The sequence below is a fragment of the Gopherus evgoodei genome, chromosome 1, assembly GCF_007399415.2.
Source record: "Gopherus evgoodei ecotype Sinaloan lineage chromosome 1, rGopEvg1_v1.p, whole genome shotgun sequence".
NCBI classification, from domain to species: Eukaryota; Metazoa; Chordata; order Testudines; family Testudinidae; genus Gopherus; species Gopherus evgoodei.
This window is the reverse complement of record NC_044322.1, coordinates 258643875-258658956: the sequence shown is the minus strand read 5'-3', so window position 1 is coordinate 258658956 and position 15082 is coordinate 258643875. Positions and strand designations below refer to the sequence as shown.

Here is a 15082-nt window from a genome sequence, read left to right as displayed (position 1 = left end):
CCAGATGAAGTTCCTGATAATAATTTCCTGGTTAAATATAGTACGTCAATGGTAAACTATCTCTGCCTTGATGAGTATTTGATTGGTTAAACTGGCTTTTCAGGGCTAGAATAATTCCGAATAACTTCTGCAGAACTAAGTGGCTATTACTGAGGCCTCTGGAGATTCCAGTGCAGCAAAATGACTATTTTTAAGAATGATAAATGTCTCTTTTTGTCATGGCAGCCAGGCCCTTGTGAAATCGGTGATTAGAACTGTTAGTAATCACCAAGTACAACCTAGAGGGCAGGGCCTCCTGTTTGTGTTATGTCCTGTGTCTCAGGAGAACTCTCAAGGCTGCTTCTTCAGTTCATTATGAATGTAAATTAACAGAGTGCTTTTCCTCCCAAAGGATCCTAAAGTGGCTTACAAACTACAGCACCATTAAAATGTGGCCACCTCTGGGGAGAAGAGAAGTAACAAACTAATGCACAGAACATTGCACAACAGCTGAGGGGAGGGAACATTTTGGCAGAGTTCATAAGAAAAGATTTGCATTGGTGAAGAGTGCCACAGGATATTTACTGTCCAGACAAAGCAGAGAATATTGTTTAAAAAATCTAAATAATCCACACACAGTAAACTGAAGGGAACTCCATTTCAGTACAATGTAAATTTTCATTGTGGCAGGGAAGGCAGTGGACGTCGGGGGAGGGCTGAGAGATCATGGTGTCCTTTATCCTGAGTTGAAATTTCAGCAGTGTTGCCCTTGTCTCTAAATGTATGTTTATATTTTAAGCTGTTCAGAAGACTTCAGGCACAGACATTTAAAAAACAAAAAAAAGTCTTAGCTCTCACTATACAGTTATTCTCCCTGTCAGAGCTGGGGTGGCTGTTTGAAGTTTCTGATTACAGGGTATAGGTTTTCATTTTTAACCCCCTCAGTGTGTCTATTCAAATTACATCTCTTTTTGCCAGCAGAGTAAGTTAGGTTACACCGCAAAGTAATAACTAGTATCAAAACTGTACGTTGTCTCCCTCCTTCTAGTTACTCAATTGCCAGCAACATTATGTACAGTCTTGATACCAGCAGGCAAAATGAAGATGGAGGCTTCACATTTGCGTCTGAACTCCAATAACTTTGTTCTGCCTAAATATATTTGTTACGGGTTGGATCACAGAAACCCACCTGGGAGCTGCCAACTGATGTGCCAAGACTACCTCTGCTCCTGTTTTCCTTGCCAGCCCAGGACTCCAGCACCCTGTCTTGCTGAGCCAGATACTTCTGTCTGCTCCAACAAAGACCCAGGGTCTGAATTACTTGCCCCAAAGCTGCAGGTTTACCTGAAAGCAGCTCACAGAAGTGTGCTTGTCTTTAACACTCGGCTGCCCAACTCCCAATGGCGTCTAAACCCAAATAAATCTGTTTTACCCTGTATAATGCTTATACAGGGTAAACTCATAAGTTGTTTGCCCTCTATAACACTGATAGAGAGATGCAGAGTTGTTTGCTCCCTCAGGTATTAATACATGCTGAGTTAATTAATAAGTAAAAAGTGATTTTATCAAATACAGAAAGTAGGATTTAAGTGGTTCCGAGTAGTAACAGACAGAACAAAGTAAGTCACCAAGCAAAATAAAATGAAGTGTGCAAATCTATTTCTAATCAAACTGAATACAGATAATCTCATCCTCAGAGATGCTTCAGCAAGTTTTTTACTCAAACTGGACACCTTCCAGGCCTGGGCACAATTCTTTCCCCTGGTACAGCTCTTGTTCCAGCTCAGGTGGTAGCTAAGGTATTCTTCATTCTGGCTCCTCTCCTCCCTTTGGCCTGGGCTACACTAGCGGGGGGGTTCGAACTAAGATAAACAACTTCAGCTATGCTGTTAATGTAGCTGAAGTTGAAGTATCTTAGTTCGACTTACCTGGCCGTCCTCACGGCGGCAAGTTGACCACCGTGGCTCCCCTGTCGACTACGCTTACTCCTCCTGTCGAGGTGGAGTACAGGCATTGATTTGGGGATCGATTTATCGCATCCAGACGAGACATGCTAAATCGATCCCTGATGCACTGAACACTGCCCGCCGATCTGGCAGGTAGTATAGACATACCCTAAGTTCTGTTCCACCCCTTTATATATCCTTTGCATAAGGCGGGAATCCTTTTGTCCCTCTGTGGGTTCCCACCCTCTTCTTCTCAATGGAAAGACACTAGATTCCAGTTTCCAGATGGATTCCAATTTAGGTGACATGATCACATGTCACTGCAAGACTTCAAGCCTTCATTCCTCCCAGCCTGACTTACAGGAAGGCCTGCCTGCCCATTAGTGGCCCACGCTTTGCATAATTACAATAGGCCCTTAGAGTTATATTTCATATTTCTGGTTTGATACAAGAGTGTTACATTTATACAAATAGGATGATCACATTCAGTAGATTATAAGCTTTGTAATGATACCTTACAAGAGACCTTTTGCATAAAGCATATTTCAGTTACATTATATTCAATCATTAGTATATTTTTATAAAATCATATAGGCTGTAATGTGTCAATATTCCCCTCCCCCATCCCCCCCCCCAGTTATAGATTCATAGATTCTAGGGTCAGAAGGGACCAATGTGATCATCTAGTCCGACCCCCTGCACAAAGCAGGCCACAGAACTCTACCCATCCACTTCTATAACAAACCCCTAACCTATGCCTGAGTTATTGAAGTCTTCAGATTGTGGTTTGAAGACCTCAGGCTGCAGAGAATCCACCAGCAAGTGACCCATTGCAGTTCAGCTGTATAAGCTGTTTGTCACTGTTGTATTGCATGATTCTAGCTCAGAAAGGCTGTGTTTCAGTCCCAAGTGGAGTGATACTGCCTTGGCAGTACTTGTGAGTGGCATGCTATCAACTGAGCCCTACCAAATTCACAGTCCATTTTAGTCAATTTTCATGATTTCAGCTATTTAAATCTGAAATTTTAAAGTGTTGTAATTGTAGGTGCCCTGACCCAAAAAGAAGTTGTGGGTGGGAGGGAGGAGTCACAAAAAGTTATTGTAGGGTGGATTGTGGTACTGCTACCCTTAATCCTGAGCTGCTGCTGGCAGCAGCGCTGCCTTCAGAGCTGGGCAGCTGGAGAGCAGTGGCTGCTGGCTAGAGCCCAGCTCTGAAGGCAGAGCCACCGCCAGCAGCAGCGCAGAAGTAAGGATGGCCTGGTACGGTATTTCCACCCTTACTTCTGCGTTGCTGCCTGCAGAGCTGGGCCCTGAGTCAGCAGCCGCCACTTTCCGGCTACCCAGTTCTGAAGGCAGCAGTGCAGAAGTAAGGATGGTTATACTGCAACTCCCTAACCCTGCAACTCCCTTTTGGGTCAGGACCCCCAATTTGAGAAATGTTGGACTCCCCCATAAAATCTGTATAATATAAAGTAAAAGCACACAAAAGACCAGATTTCATGGTCCATGACGCGTTTTCCATGGCCATGAATTTGGTAGGGCCCTAGCTATAAAACAGTCCATTACAAACTGAGCTTCCATGGTGCATCAATATATAGGCATTCAAAGGCTTTTTGCTTTTCCTGGTGTGTGTGTGTGTGTGTGTGTGTGTGTGTGTGTGTGTAGTCAGGATAGGGAAGCAGCAGAAAGAGCAAAATCCTTTGCTTGGATAGATATCCATACTACCCAGCTTTCCCACCACTGAAACACAGCCACTCTGAACCAAAAACATGGCAAAGGGGGGGATGAATAGCTTACACAACTGAACAACAGTGGTAACTTCTTTGGGCAGGATGCAATGATCAGAATTCATAGATAGATGTGGTGGTAATAGCGCGGTTGTTTTGGGCTCTTGATGGGCTTGTGTTAAAAGTGGGAATCCTCCTGACTTATCACCCTTACCCTCTTGACTTTAGAGCAGGCTAACCTGTCCTTTAGACCAAGGCAAGCAGAGCATGGCTCTCTCCTCAAGTGCTCTGATTCACCACATGCATTGACCAGTGTGTTACTGGAAAGTCTGTAGAGATACTGCCACCCCCACCAAATCCTGGCCCTCAGTGCAAAGAATCCAGCTTGGCCAGTTGAATACCATTGAGTTTCCCTTGATGGCTGAGCTTTCCATAATCTGGGCATTGTTATAGCTCTGCCAACACATGATGTACATGTAATTGCTGCCAGTCAAAGTGCACGTCTTATGCTGTGACTTCCAGCTGCTCTGGAGAGGAAGCTGAGATAATCACGATGTCACCAATACTCCTATGAAATCATTAAAGCCATTATCTCCTTTTATTGTAATTAAATAAAACACTGAGGGGGAGAAATTTAATTTTGGAAGCGCAAAAGCCTCTTGGTTCCTAAAAGTGTCATTCAGTCTCTGCAGTTGTGTAATGACAACAAGCACAAGAGTGAGCAAAAGGCTGCCCAGATGCAGGCACTGAGAAGGATCAAAACTGACATTAGCCTGTGTAGAATGCTACTCTTGGGCTGCTTTATCTGATGGCTTGTTTAGTCTTGTTCCGCCATATGTTAGCAGCCTTCAGCAATATACGGTGGTGATTACCCTCTCTCTCATCTCATCACTTATTCCCATATCCTAGGGCTAAGGTTAGGTTACAGTTATGAAATGACTCAGTTGTCTGCATGGAACAATAAGTTGAAAATAGGTATGGGGTTCTGTTAATAACAATGAGCTACATGCCGCCTTTTCTGGGTTTTTTTTGTCAGGGACAAGGTGGAGCTGATTTCATTTTTGATTTTGTTTTTATGTTTTATCTCTGATCTAAATGTGTGCTGTTCACTTTCTTTCCCCACCAGCTGACCTGGAGAATGAGGAATGGTGTCTGGGTGCAGAATTGACTTCAGCAACAATAAAAACTGAACCTGTGCTGTGTGAGGCGCCAGGCCTTACCCCCTCTGTCAGTCTCACCATCACACCTGTACCCCTGGAAGGCGAAGAACCCCAGCTGCAATCTGATGCCATGGTACTTGCATATTTTCTATTCTCCTGCCTGTCCAGATAGATGCAGGTTCCCATAAAGCTTTGCACTGCAGTGTAGTCTTTCTGGTGTGAAGGTTTAAGAATTCCAGACATGCAATATGTCTCTTGTTTGCTCGTCTCCAACAATATTGTGAGTGCTCATTTTTAAAATGATGTGTCTGTATAATTCAGCCTCTGGTACTATTAGCTGCTGGCTGCATCATTTGCTTTTCTATACTTACAGCCTCTTCTGGACAGGGTCAAAGCCTGGGATTCACACATCTCTAGAACATTTAGTATCTGAGGAATCAGTCCCACTTAGAATTGCTAACCAGTTAACTCCGTGGAATCTGTGGCAAGATGCACATCTTCCGTTATCCACAACGATTTTGCCTCAAGGCTGTTCAAACTCACCTTAACCCAAATGAGAACACCTGTGTGGGGTGGCCAGCGCTTGTAATGAGAACTTCCACACCACTGTAAGGTCAGCTGTGCCGCTTACATGGGTTTTTAATGTATTCAGCTTTTACAACACTTTGGACTGCTGCTACTGCCTCCAGCCCAGCAGGCCCAGTAAGGAGCATATCTGATATGTTTGTGACCACAGGTTCAACAGCCAAAGAACATTCACCAGGGCTTAATTTGAATGTGCTTCAGTCAATGAAAATAAGATACAAGAATTATTGATTAGACAGAACTCTGCTTTAAAGGCCTATTCTTTCAGCTCCTCCCTTCTCGTCCCTGTGGTGGTGGAGGGTGTCCAATCCATCAGGGTGATGTCATTCCAGCTGCAGCGTGGGCAGGCTATGTTCACAACCTGACTTTCATTGCTCGGTTGCATATCAGAAGTACTCATGTGCAAATTAAGTCACTTCACAGGAAGCTGAAAGATTTAAGACTGTCATAACCATCTTGTAGTTTGAGTGTGAACTCATAGTCTCCAGCATGTGCCACTACTCTAGTTGAGATGTCACAATATCACAAGCAGGCCCTAGGACCATGTGTTACTCTTAAAACGTTTGTTTGTTTGGTTTGTTTGTTTGGTTTGTTTTACTTTTGCTTTGGGCCAAAAAGTTGCACAGTAGGATTCTGGCTGTACTGGCTACTCCAATGACCATGACTCACTCACTCAGCAGGTCTGACTCTAGCCCTGTGCTCAGCTGTGGGGGCTCCATCTTTCTCAGTGTCCTTTTCCAGTTCTGGCCTATAACTTTCTTTGCCTGTTCCTTCTTCACTTTGTAAAATGAACTTAGGCCTAATATCCCAGCTTGTACTGGCAAGAACCCTGAAGCCCCTTCCAGATGGTAACTCTCCTGACGTCCTCTCAATAGTGCCAAACCCTCCTCTCACCGAAAAGAATACTACTCTTTCTGCAGAAACCTGCTCAAAGCCTTTGCATGTTGGTCCAGCAAATACTAGTGCCAGCTCTGTTTCCAAGAGAAGTAATTTGAGTGCAGTGCACATTACCTGTCGGTCTGAAATGTCATCCTGAGAAGTAATCTCTTATTTAACTAATTATATCAGTAAGAGAAGCCCCAGCATCAGTTTTTCAGGATAATGGTCTAAGGTTAAGAAGCTAGAGAAGCAGTAAAAAAAAAAAAAATCTTGGAAAGAGGTCTAGTCACTTACGGAGAAAGTTTACTTGTTTCCTTATACTCAAATTTTATTTTTTTAATTCCTTCTGTAGATGAAACCGTTGAGCCAGAAGGTTCTTCCAGAGATTAAATTGGAGCCACATGAAGTAGATCAGTTTCTGAACCTGTCTTCTAAGGAAGGTTTGTTAATTACCAATCCAAGATGCTGGACTGATAGCCAGAATGCAGAATCATCATAGTGTGCTCTGTTGAACTATTTGGCTTTCTAGCTGTCTTTGCTAATCTCCAGACCAAGGCTGCTGTCTCCTAGGGATTTGATTCAGGCTGCTAAAGAAACCAGCCTCTTTGACCCACTTTAAAAAAAAAATTTCATAAAGAAAACAATCCCTTCCATCTGTAATGTATTACTGATTGCAGAATTACTGGATAGAACTAGAATCCTTGAGACCTAGGATTACTTAACCTGGAAAAGAGGCAAACTTAAGGGGACTTGACTGAGGTGTTTGGAATTATGGAGAGCATAGCAGAAACGGACTCTTCCTACTTTGTATCTTAAGAACACAAGAAGAGCCATACTGGGTCAGACCAATGGCCCATCTAGCCCAGTGCCTTGTCTTCTGACAGTGTGGCTGGCACTGTGTGGGACATGTTTATATTGCTGTTACCTGTGCTGTACTACTCTGGATGAATAAAACATTTCAGTGATGAGGGCTATCTGTTTGATGCCTTCCAATAGCATTAAACTACTAAACCCTCCAAACAATCTGCTGTTAGACTGTCAGCTCTTCAGGGCAGTGGCTGGCTCTTTCCTCCCAGTTCATACAGTGCCTGTTGTGCATGCCACTGGAAACAAAGAACAAATAGTTGTTGTTAACACACAGTGAAGTTAGAATTGAATTAGTAATAAGAGATGGTGGATATTTTGCTGACTTAGCAGAGTTTAAGCACTGGCTGGATGTTGTCTCCATTAATACTGCTTCACGAGTGAAGGGGATATCACATATTGGAGGAGTGTACTTTGTACCACAGTGCATTTGGGGAGGAAGTAGAAATCCCCAGACCTAGTACCATCTATCAGCAGGGTCTTTTAACCCTGCTCCTTAGAGGGGTGAGCCATTGGGAAAGGTCACTTCATTTCAAACCCTTAATTAAGTGCTGTACAGCTGGAAGGCTGGGGCAGCTGCACATTTACAAGTCTCCCCTTGAGAATCTTTCTCACTCCAGGGCCTTCAGAACAAGTTGTTCTCAGTGCAAACTTGCCTCTAGTTTTAAAGCTACTTTTATTTGTTGGTTCTCCTGGAGCTTCCAATTGCTCTCTCATTAGGATAAACACCTTCTGTTTTTGTTTCTTCCATCCCATCAGCAGTGGATCCACTACACCTGCCTCCAACCCCTCCCAGCAGCCATGGCAGTGACTCTGAGGGAGGGCAAAGCCCAACCAGGTCCCTCCCGCCTTCAAGCCCGGTCCAACTACAAGCCACAGCTAAAGTGACATCGCGCATGGCTTCAGCACTCTCCAATTCGCCTCTCCTGACAGCACCACATGTAAGTCATGGTGACTTTTTTCCCCAATTTTTTTTATTGTTACCTTGTGTTTTACTTTTTCTGTACTGCCAGTTTGTTGTTCCTTTTGGGGAGCCTCCCAGACTTTGGCTGAAACTCCAAATCAAGGAGTTGGGCTTTGGCTTCCCCGCTGATTATCTGGAGCTGGAGTCTGAAGTGAAAAGATATGTTTTATGTAACAAGCTTTTCCTTTATACCTTCTGGCAGCTACTACTCTGCTCTGATAGATTAATGACCCATGCAATCACCTGCATCATAGTGGATGTCTTGCTGCTTTGTCTTTAGGCAGCAGGTGATCAACTCTAGGATGGGATTTTCATAAGTACTCATCATTGGTCCGTTCTCAAATTGTGGGCCGGGACCCCAAAGTGGGTCACAACCCCATTTTAATGGGGTCACCAGTGCTGGCATTAGATTTTCTGGGGCCAATGCCTTACAGCACAACTGTGCTAGGATCCACTAATATGGGTGCATTTCCTGTTTTCTTTGCTTCTCCCCTCCCCTCATCCCTTTGGTACATGCAGAAGCTGCAGGGGACTGGTCCATTGATCTTGACGGAGGAAGAGAAGAGGACGTTGATAGCTGAAGGGTACCCTATTCCTACGAAACTGCCCCTGACAAAGGCAGAGGAAAAAGCACTGAAGAAAATCCGCAGGAAAATAAAGAACAAGGTAATTTTAAGCTGCAGCTCTGCTGAATGGTCCCCTCATATGTCTCATATGAAAAGGCTAGAACATTTCTACAAAAAGGTCCATAATACTGTTGTACTTTTTAATAGAGATACTCTTCCTTCTATCCACTGCTATGTACCATTTACATTGCCCATCTAGTCAGTACATATCTCTCTGTCCAGGTACTTATTTTGCTCATCTGAGTAGCAATTAAAGCTAACAAGATTGTAAAGATACTAATTTATGCCTATACTAGGTGCTAGTGGTGTATGAAATCATGTCCACTAATTCCATTTAAAGAAAGCCACACCTTTTTTAGCTTGTCTAGACAAGGCCTCTTTTCCCCCTATACCTGGTGAAAGAGATTTCTGCCCACCAGTTTCATGTTTCTAATCCTCTGTGCATCAGAGTGCCATACTCTTCAGTACAATTCCAGGGCCTTAAATTAGTTATTTTATGCCAAGACACTCTGAAATCTCCAAAGTGCTGTGTTTTTCCTGCAGCAAGGGAAATGGCTGGCTAGAAGGGCAAGTTTTCCAACCTGACCATCTAAATTATCCTTGCACAGATCTTGCACATCCTCAGGTATTTTGCAGGTGCAGGTGCACAGGGCTTGTATTAGTTATCCAGCGTTAAAAATGAAGCCTGGTGTATTTGTACACCCCTGTCCCATTCCTGCCCCTGAATTTTTCTCTAAGCCCTGGTCCATGCTGGGGGTGGGAGGATCAATCTAAGTGACGCAACTTCAGCTATGTGAATAATGTAGCTGAAGTCGACATACTGAGATCAACTTACCGTGGTGTCTTCACTGCGGTGAGTGAACTGCTGCTGCTCCCCCGTCGACTCTGCCTGCTCCTCTCGCCGAGCTGAAGTACAGGAGTCGACGGGAGAGCGCTCGGGGGTCAATTTTTCGCATTTAGATGAGACACGATAAATCGATCCCCATTGAAATGATCGCTGCCCGCTGATCCGGCGGGTAGTCAAGACATACCCTAAGAGAAGTCTGAGTGTTGATGTAGTGTAAAAGGTCAAGAGAATTAGAGCAGAGGAGTGACTTTACTGCTTTTGTTAAGACTGTATTTGCATTAGGATGGGGATTTGGCAAGGAAATTCTAGAGCTGATTGCCAAGGGGAGAAAAATAAAGAGTGGCAAAAAGACTTGGATTTAATAATGCCAATGTTTTAAATCTGTTTATTGATTTACTTATGGCTTCCTTTTGCTATAAAGATGTTTTGTGTGGTGTTTTCCCGTTCCTCTTAGATCTCTGCCCAGGAAAGTAGGAGAAAGAAGAAAGAATACATGGACAGCCTTGAAAAGAAGTAAGCCAGCCTTCCTCCCCTTTCAAATGAACCAGTGACACAGTTGCTGAGATGGAAGGGTTGATACAGTGAGTGTTTCCTGCAGAATGTGTTTCAGTTGCCATCTAGTGGTGGCTACAGGCAGAATTTATCTGCAGGAAAGAGGAAAGGGGTGTTTTGGGGTTCTAAAGATCGTATATTTATGGTTAATGTTAGGCAAATATTACTGTGTCAACACTTGGTACTTTGTAGTCGGTCTTCTGATGTTAATATAGCATTGAAAACACTGGTTCCTGCTTTCTGAAGTTGGTTTGTCACAGGAACCTAGAGTGATCTGCTGTTCTGCCTTACCTGAAAAGCCCTGCTTTTGTTGAGGATATCCTTGTGCCTCAAATGAATATCTTGAAGCCAGGATATTGGCCAAGTTTCAATATAATACATGATCTCCCCTTCCCAGCCCCAAAACCAGCAGCCTGCTGTGATCCCCTTCCTGTTGTCCAGCTGCCTAGCTACTTTTATACAGAACCTTCATTTTACACCTGCTACCTTCCTCCAACTATTTTGTGAATGAGCTAACGCAAAAAGGGCCCAGGCCAAGTCCTAGTACCATGCTAACAGATCTAGTTAGTTGGATTTTAAATAAGCTAAGACAAATTAATATATGTCCATGGCTGTGTTTCAGTATTTGGTATGCGATGTGGCTACATAGCATGATTTTCATGGTTCGCTCGGCAGGCAGTGTCCAGGTGAAGTTGGGCTCCGAATGAATAAATTCTTTTTCCTGAAATGGTGGGGGCAGAGGTAGGAATAGGTGTAAAGGAGGAGTTGAGAGAGGAAGTGGAGAAGGAGCATGTTAGCAGTCAGCTTTAGCAAGAATCATCAAATCCTCCTATAGAGACTTGTGCCCCAAATTAGTCCCCCTCCCAAGTATCCTGAATCTTTCCTCATCTCTCCTTGTGCCCTTGGCCAGATGGGCCTGGCTCCCATCTGATAAACTCCTTGCACCTCCTTTGGTGAAGCCCCCAACTTAATTTCCCCGGGCTCTTTCTGTCTCCTGCTGAAAGTCTTGCACTCCTGGGGCAAACCCCTGAAAGCCTCTTTCCCATTCACCCCATCACAGTCCCAAACACATGGCAAAGCTCTCCTATGTGCACCTTCCCCCTCTACTAAGAGACTGAGATGGGACTCTGGTTTGTCTGTTTGAGAGTCTGTTCACCTTACTTGCACTACCAAACATGATGCAATGTGATCTCTTTGGCAATCTCTAACGGCAGCTTGGAAGTGACCAATGTTCTTTGGAAATAAATCTCATGGTTTATTCACATTGTGAGGGTGAGATGCATGGGCTCTGTGGTCTTTCAGGTTTGTGTCTATGCTATGAGGGACACAGTGTCAGAAATGTGATTTGCATGAAATGGATGTCTGTTTCATCCTTTCAAGCAGAGTTGCGGTGCATCATTTAAAATGAATAGGGAGCAGGTGGGGGACAAGAGGTTGAATCGTGCCCCTGGGGGTGAAATGTGGAGGTCTTGTGTCCTGCCTCTGGGGATTAGGAAGTCCTCGGAAGGGGGTCGAGATTGTCAGTCTTGCCTCTGGGTAGTAGTAGGCCTTGGTGGGAGGGGAGGGGCGTTGCAGAGTGAGCCTGTCCCACACTCACCCCAAAGTGGCTCCAATCCCACAGGGCGGGCCCTGCTCTGACCTGTTGGCTCTTGCCATGCTTGTAGACAGGGCCCCTCCCTGTCACTTCCTGGCACTGTGCCACCAAACCGCCTGCCCTGAGCTGGGCTGTGGCCACCTCGGCCACAGAAGTGCATGCGTGTACCAGCACTGTTTGTCAGAGCTGTTGTGGCAGGTCCATATACCACATGCCTTAGAACACTGATAGTTCCACAGTACTGTTCCCAGAAAGAAAGTCGTCTGGGTAATTTTCAAACATGGAGCCCTACATGGTGGATGGAACTGGGAGGCTCATCAGGACATCCTGTCTATTCCAGGAAGAAATAACTGTAGTCGATACTGAATGAGCTGGACCTAAGCGAAGAACTCCTCCCAAACGTTACAACTAGCAGGTCTCTCCAATACTTGTAAAATGCCTGGGGTAGCAGTTGCAGGGGCTTTTTCAGGATTTTGTAAGGTCAAAGACTTAAAGATTTGCAAAGGTTTCACCTAGTATAGAAAGGACCTTAGAACGCTGTCTTTACCCCCTTTGTTGAAGTATGATGGAGGCCTGGTTTTAAGTTTGCTATTCTCTCTTTGTGCCTTCCTCAGGGTTGAGTCCTGTTCAAATGAAAATAGTGAGCTGCGTAAGAAAGTGGAAGTCCTGGAGAACACTAACAGGTAGGATCTGAAAGGACAACTGGAACATGCTTCCAAAATGAAAAGTGGGAAATCTGGAAAAGAAGGGATCAAATACCAGAGCAGTGGACAATGACTGATGAGAAATGGATCCATCTGATCTGGTTAATGACAAAGAAGTGGGAGGTAAAATATGTAAAAAAACTGGCATGGTGCCTGAGTGCTCAATATAATATGAGAGCGCTTGAGTTTGACGCTTAGGTCTGGGTGCTCTCCCTAGGCTGGTAAGAATTGCGAGTTCTTCATGTCACTCTTCAGCAAGCTTCTGGACTGATCTAGGAGTGATACTGATGGACTAGCAAAGACATCTCATCAAGACATCTTCAACTTGTAGAAGACTGGTCAGACGTGAGGCCTTGGAAAGGAGAAGCCCTAACCTGGAGTGTAAGGCTACAGTGCAGCCCTGATGCATAGATCTAGAGCCCTTAGTAATTAGTTCTTCTGGGATTGCTACTTATCATTATAACTACCGTACATCTTTCTAAGGCGCCTATCACCATAGCATCTATATCAGTTTAGCAATGCAGTTTCTTTTGAGAGGAAACCAATTTTTCACCCCTCTCAGCTCAGTTAGAATCCAAGTGGTTTATTCAAAAGACAAACAGCAGAGACCATTCCACAGTTTAGTTCTTAAGGGAATGTCAGATAAAAGGAAGACTGATATTTATTTAAAAGATTCGGCCTCGTATGCATTGTGATTTAAAAGTTATAAGACCTGAGCTCAACCTGATCTCTGGTGCTGGCAGATTCGAGAATACCCTGTCCCATTTGAATATGTCTCAGATGAGTGCGTTGTGTATATATACCTACACAGTCCATAGAAGTGTGGAGGGAGGTGGTGATCACTGAAATAGCTGAGCTTTAAAGATAAGGTCTAGGACCTAGAAATGGACCTATTATTTGTCTGGCAGCCAATGTATTGCTCATTGAGTGGCATGTGTGGTTTCTAATCTTCGGATCCAATCTCTAATTTCATGGAGACAGACCCCGTATCACTGTAATTTGCTGGAGAATGTCTCCCACACACTGCTCGTGCATAAAGACATCTGCTGCTTGTTTGGAGAGAGCCAAGCCATTTCTCCCTCCTCCTTTGCCTATCTCCCCACTCTGCCTTACACATGAAAATGTTGGCATTGCTGTACAAGATCAGACCAGGTCTGTCTAATCCAGCATCTGTTTCTGACAGGGGGCTGATACCAGCTGTTTGAGAGGAAGGTGCAAGAACTGGGAAGTAGGCAGTTACAGACTACGCTCCCCTTAACAAGCCACTGAAAAGGTTCTTGCTGAGTAGCCCTTGTCCCCAGGGAAGATAGTTTTACATGTAAGCACAGCCTTCCCCAATGTTAGACACAGCAGGCTTTATAAAAATCTTGCTCATGTCATCTGTCCCTCACGCCCAAGGTTGCCTCGTTAATTAATGAAAAAAAGCTCTATTTTTAATAAAACTCTCCAAGTTTTCCCAAGTTTCTAATGCTCTTAATTCTGAGAGTAAACCCCAAAAGAGCATCTGTTTGTTTAGGTGATGTTATCCCCAAATCCTTTACATCCCCGATATGCAGAATTAGTTGCATAGTTTCCCTTCATCAGTCATGGTGGGGTTTGACTATGTCCACACTGCACATCACTGGTGACAGCATGTAGGGTAGGTGTAGTAACACGCTGTAGTGAAAAGCGGGATGAGTCCATGCCGCGGCTTGTAGTGACACATGTCAATGAAAGGCTCTGGCAGTGGAGAAAGCTGTCAGAGCCTTTCTCTGCTGCATCTCCCTCCCCTTTTCCACACTGCTGGATCCTTTCCCTGTGGCCCATGCAACCTTCATTCTGCCCCTGGAGCATGTTCATCATGGTACAGTCTTTTTAATTAGATGATCATATTGCCTCATTCAGTGAATGAGTAGTTGTTCAATATTTCTTTATCTTCCTCATTCAGTGTGTAGCCCCTAGGCCTTTATTTAATGTATACCATGTAAACCCTGGACTACTAATTTCCTCATGGGTGTTTCTGTGGTGCCCTCACTGTAGTATCAGAGTCCTTCAGAACACTAATTACACCTCACCTCTGTGAGGGGAGATGGTATTATTATTCCAGGAAACTGAGGCACAGATTTATTTGTATTACTGTAGCATCTAGAAGCTTCTATCATGGGCCAGAACCTTCTGGAGCTAGGTGTACAGACACAGAACAAAACGATGGTCACAGCCCCAAACTGTTTACAATCGAAGTTTAAGATCAGAGACAACAGATGGATACAGACAGATGGGGAAGTACAAGTGAGACGGTACTGATCTGCATGGTAGGCAGTGATCTCAAGATGTCAGCAGCCTAACTATTCAGTTTTTTTGTAGGCGTCCTGGTGAAGGTGAGTTTTGAGGAGGAATCTGAAGGTGGATAATGAGGCAGCTTTGCAGATGTTTACAGGGAGAAATGCTCAAGTGCATAGGGCAACACAAGAGAAAAATACTTGTTTGAAAATGACCCTCCAGGGTCAAATGGAGGCCAGCATTGACAGCTCAGTAGCAAAAGAGAGATGATAGGCCAGGAAGGTGTAAGAAGGAATTAAGAGCATCAGAAAGTTGAGAGTGAAGGAGCTTATGTTTGATGTAATAGAAAAGCAGGAGCCAGTGGAGGAATTCAAAGTGGGGAGTGGTATTGGTCAA

At 44.3% G+C, this 15082-nt stretch overlaps 1 protein-coding gene across 2 annotated transcripts in view; it reads left to right on the top strand.

Annotated features, from left to right (window-relative positions):
- CREB3L2 (cAMP responsive element binding protein 3 like 2) overlaps positions 1-15082 on the top strand; it is a 115016-nt gene that overhangs the window by 85305 nt on the left and 14629 nt on the right. Inside the window, exons 3-8 of one of the 2 annotated variants that reach the window (XM_030543893.1) lie at positions 4779-4945; positions 6629-6716; positions 7903-8081; positions 8624-8770; positions 10032-10090; positions 12338-12406. In XM_030543893.1, the coding sequence (XP_030399753.1) occupies positions 4779-4945; positions 6629-6716; positions 7903-8081; positions 8624-8770; positions 10032-10090; positions 12338-12406 (709 nt within the window). Of the gene's footprint in view, positions 1-4778; positions 4946-6628; positions 6717-7899; positions 8082-8623; positions 8771-10031; positions 10091-12337; positions 12407-15082 lie in introns of both variants that reach the window. The other variant, XM_030543884.1, reaches the window with a different exon arrangement.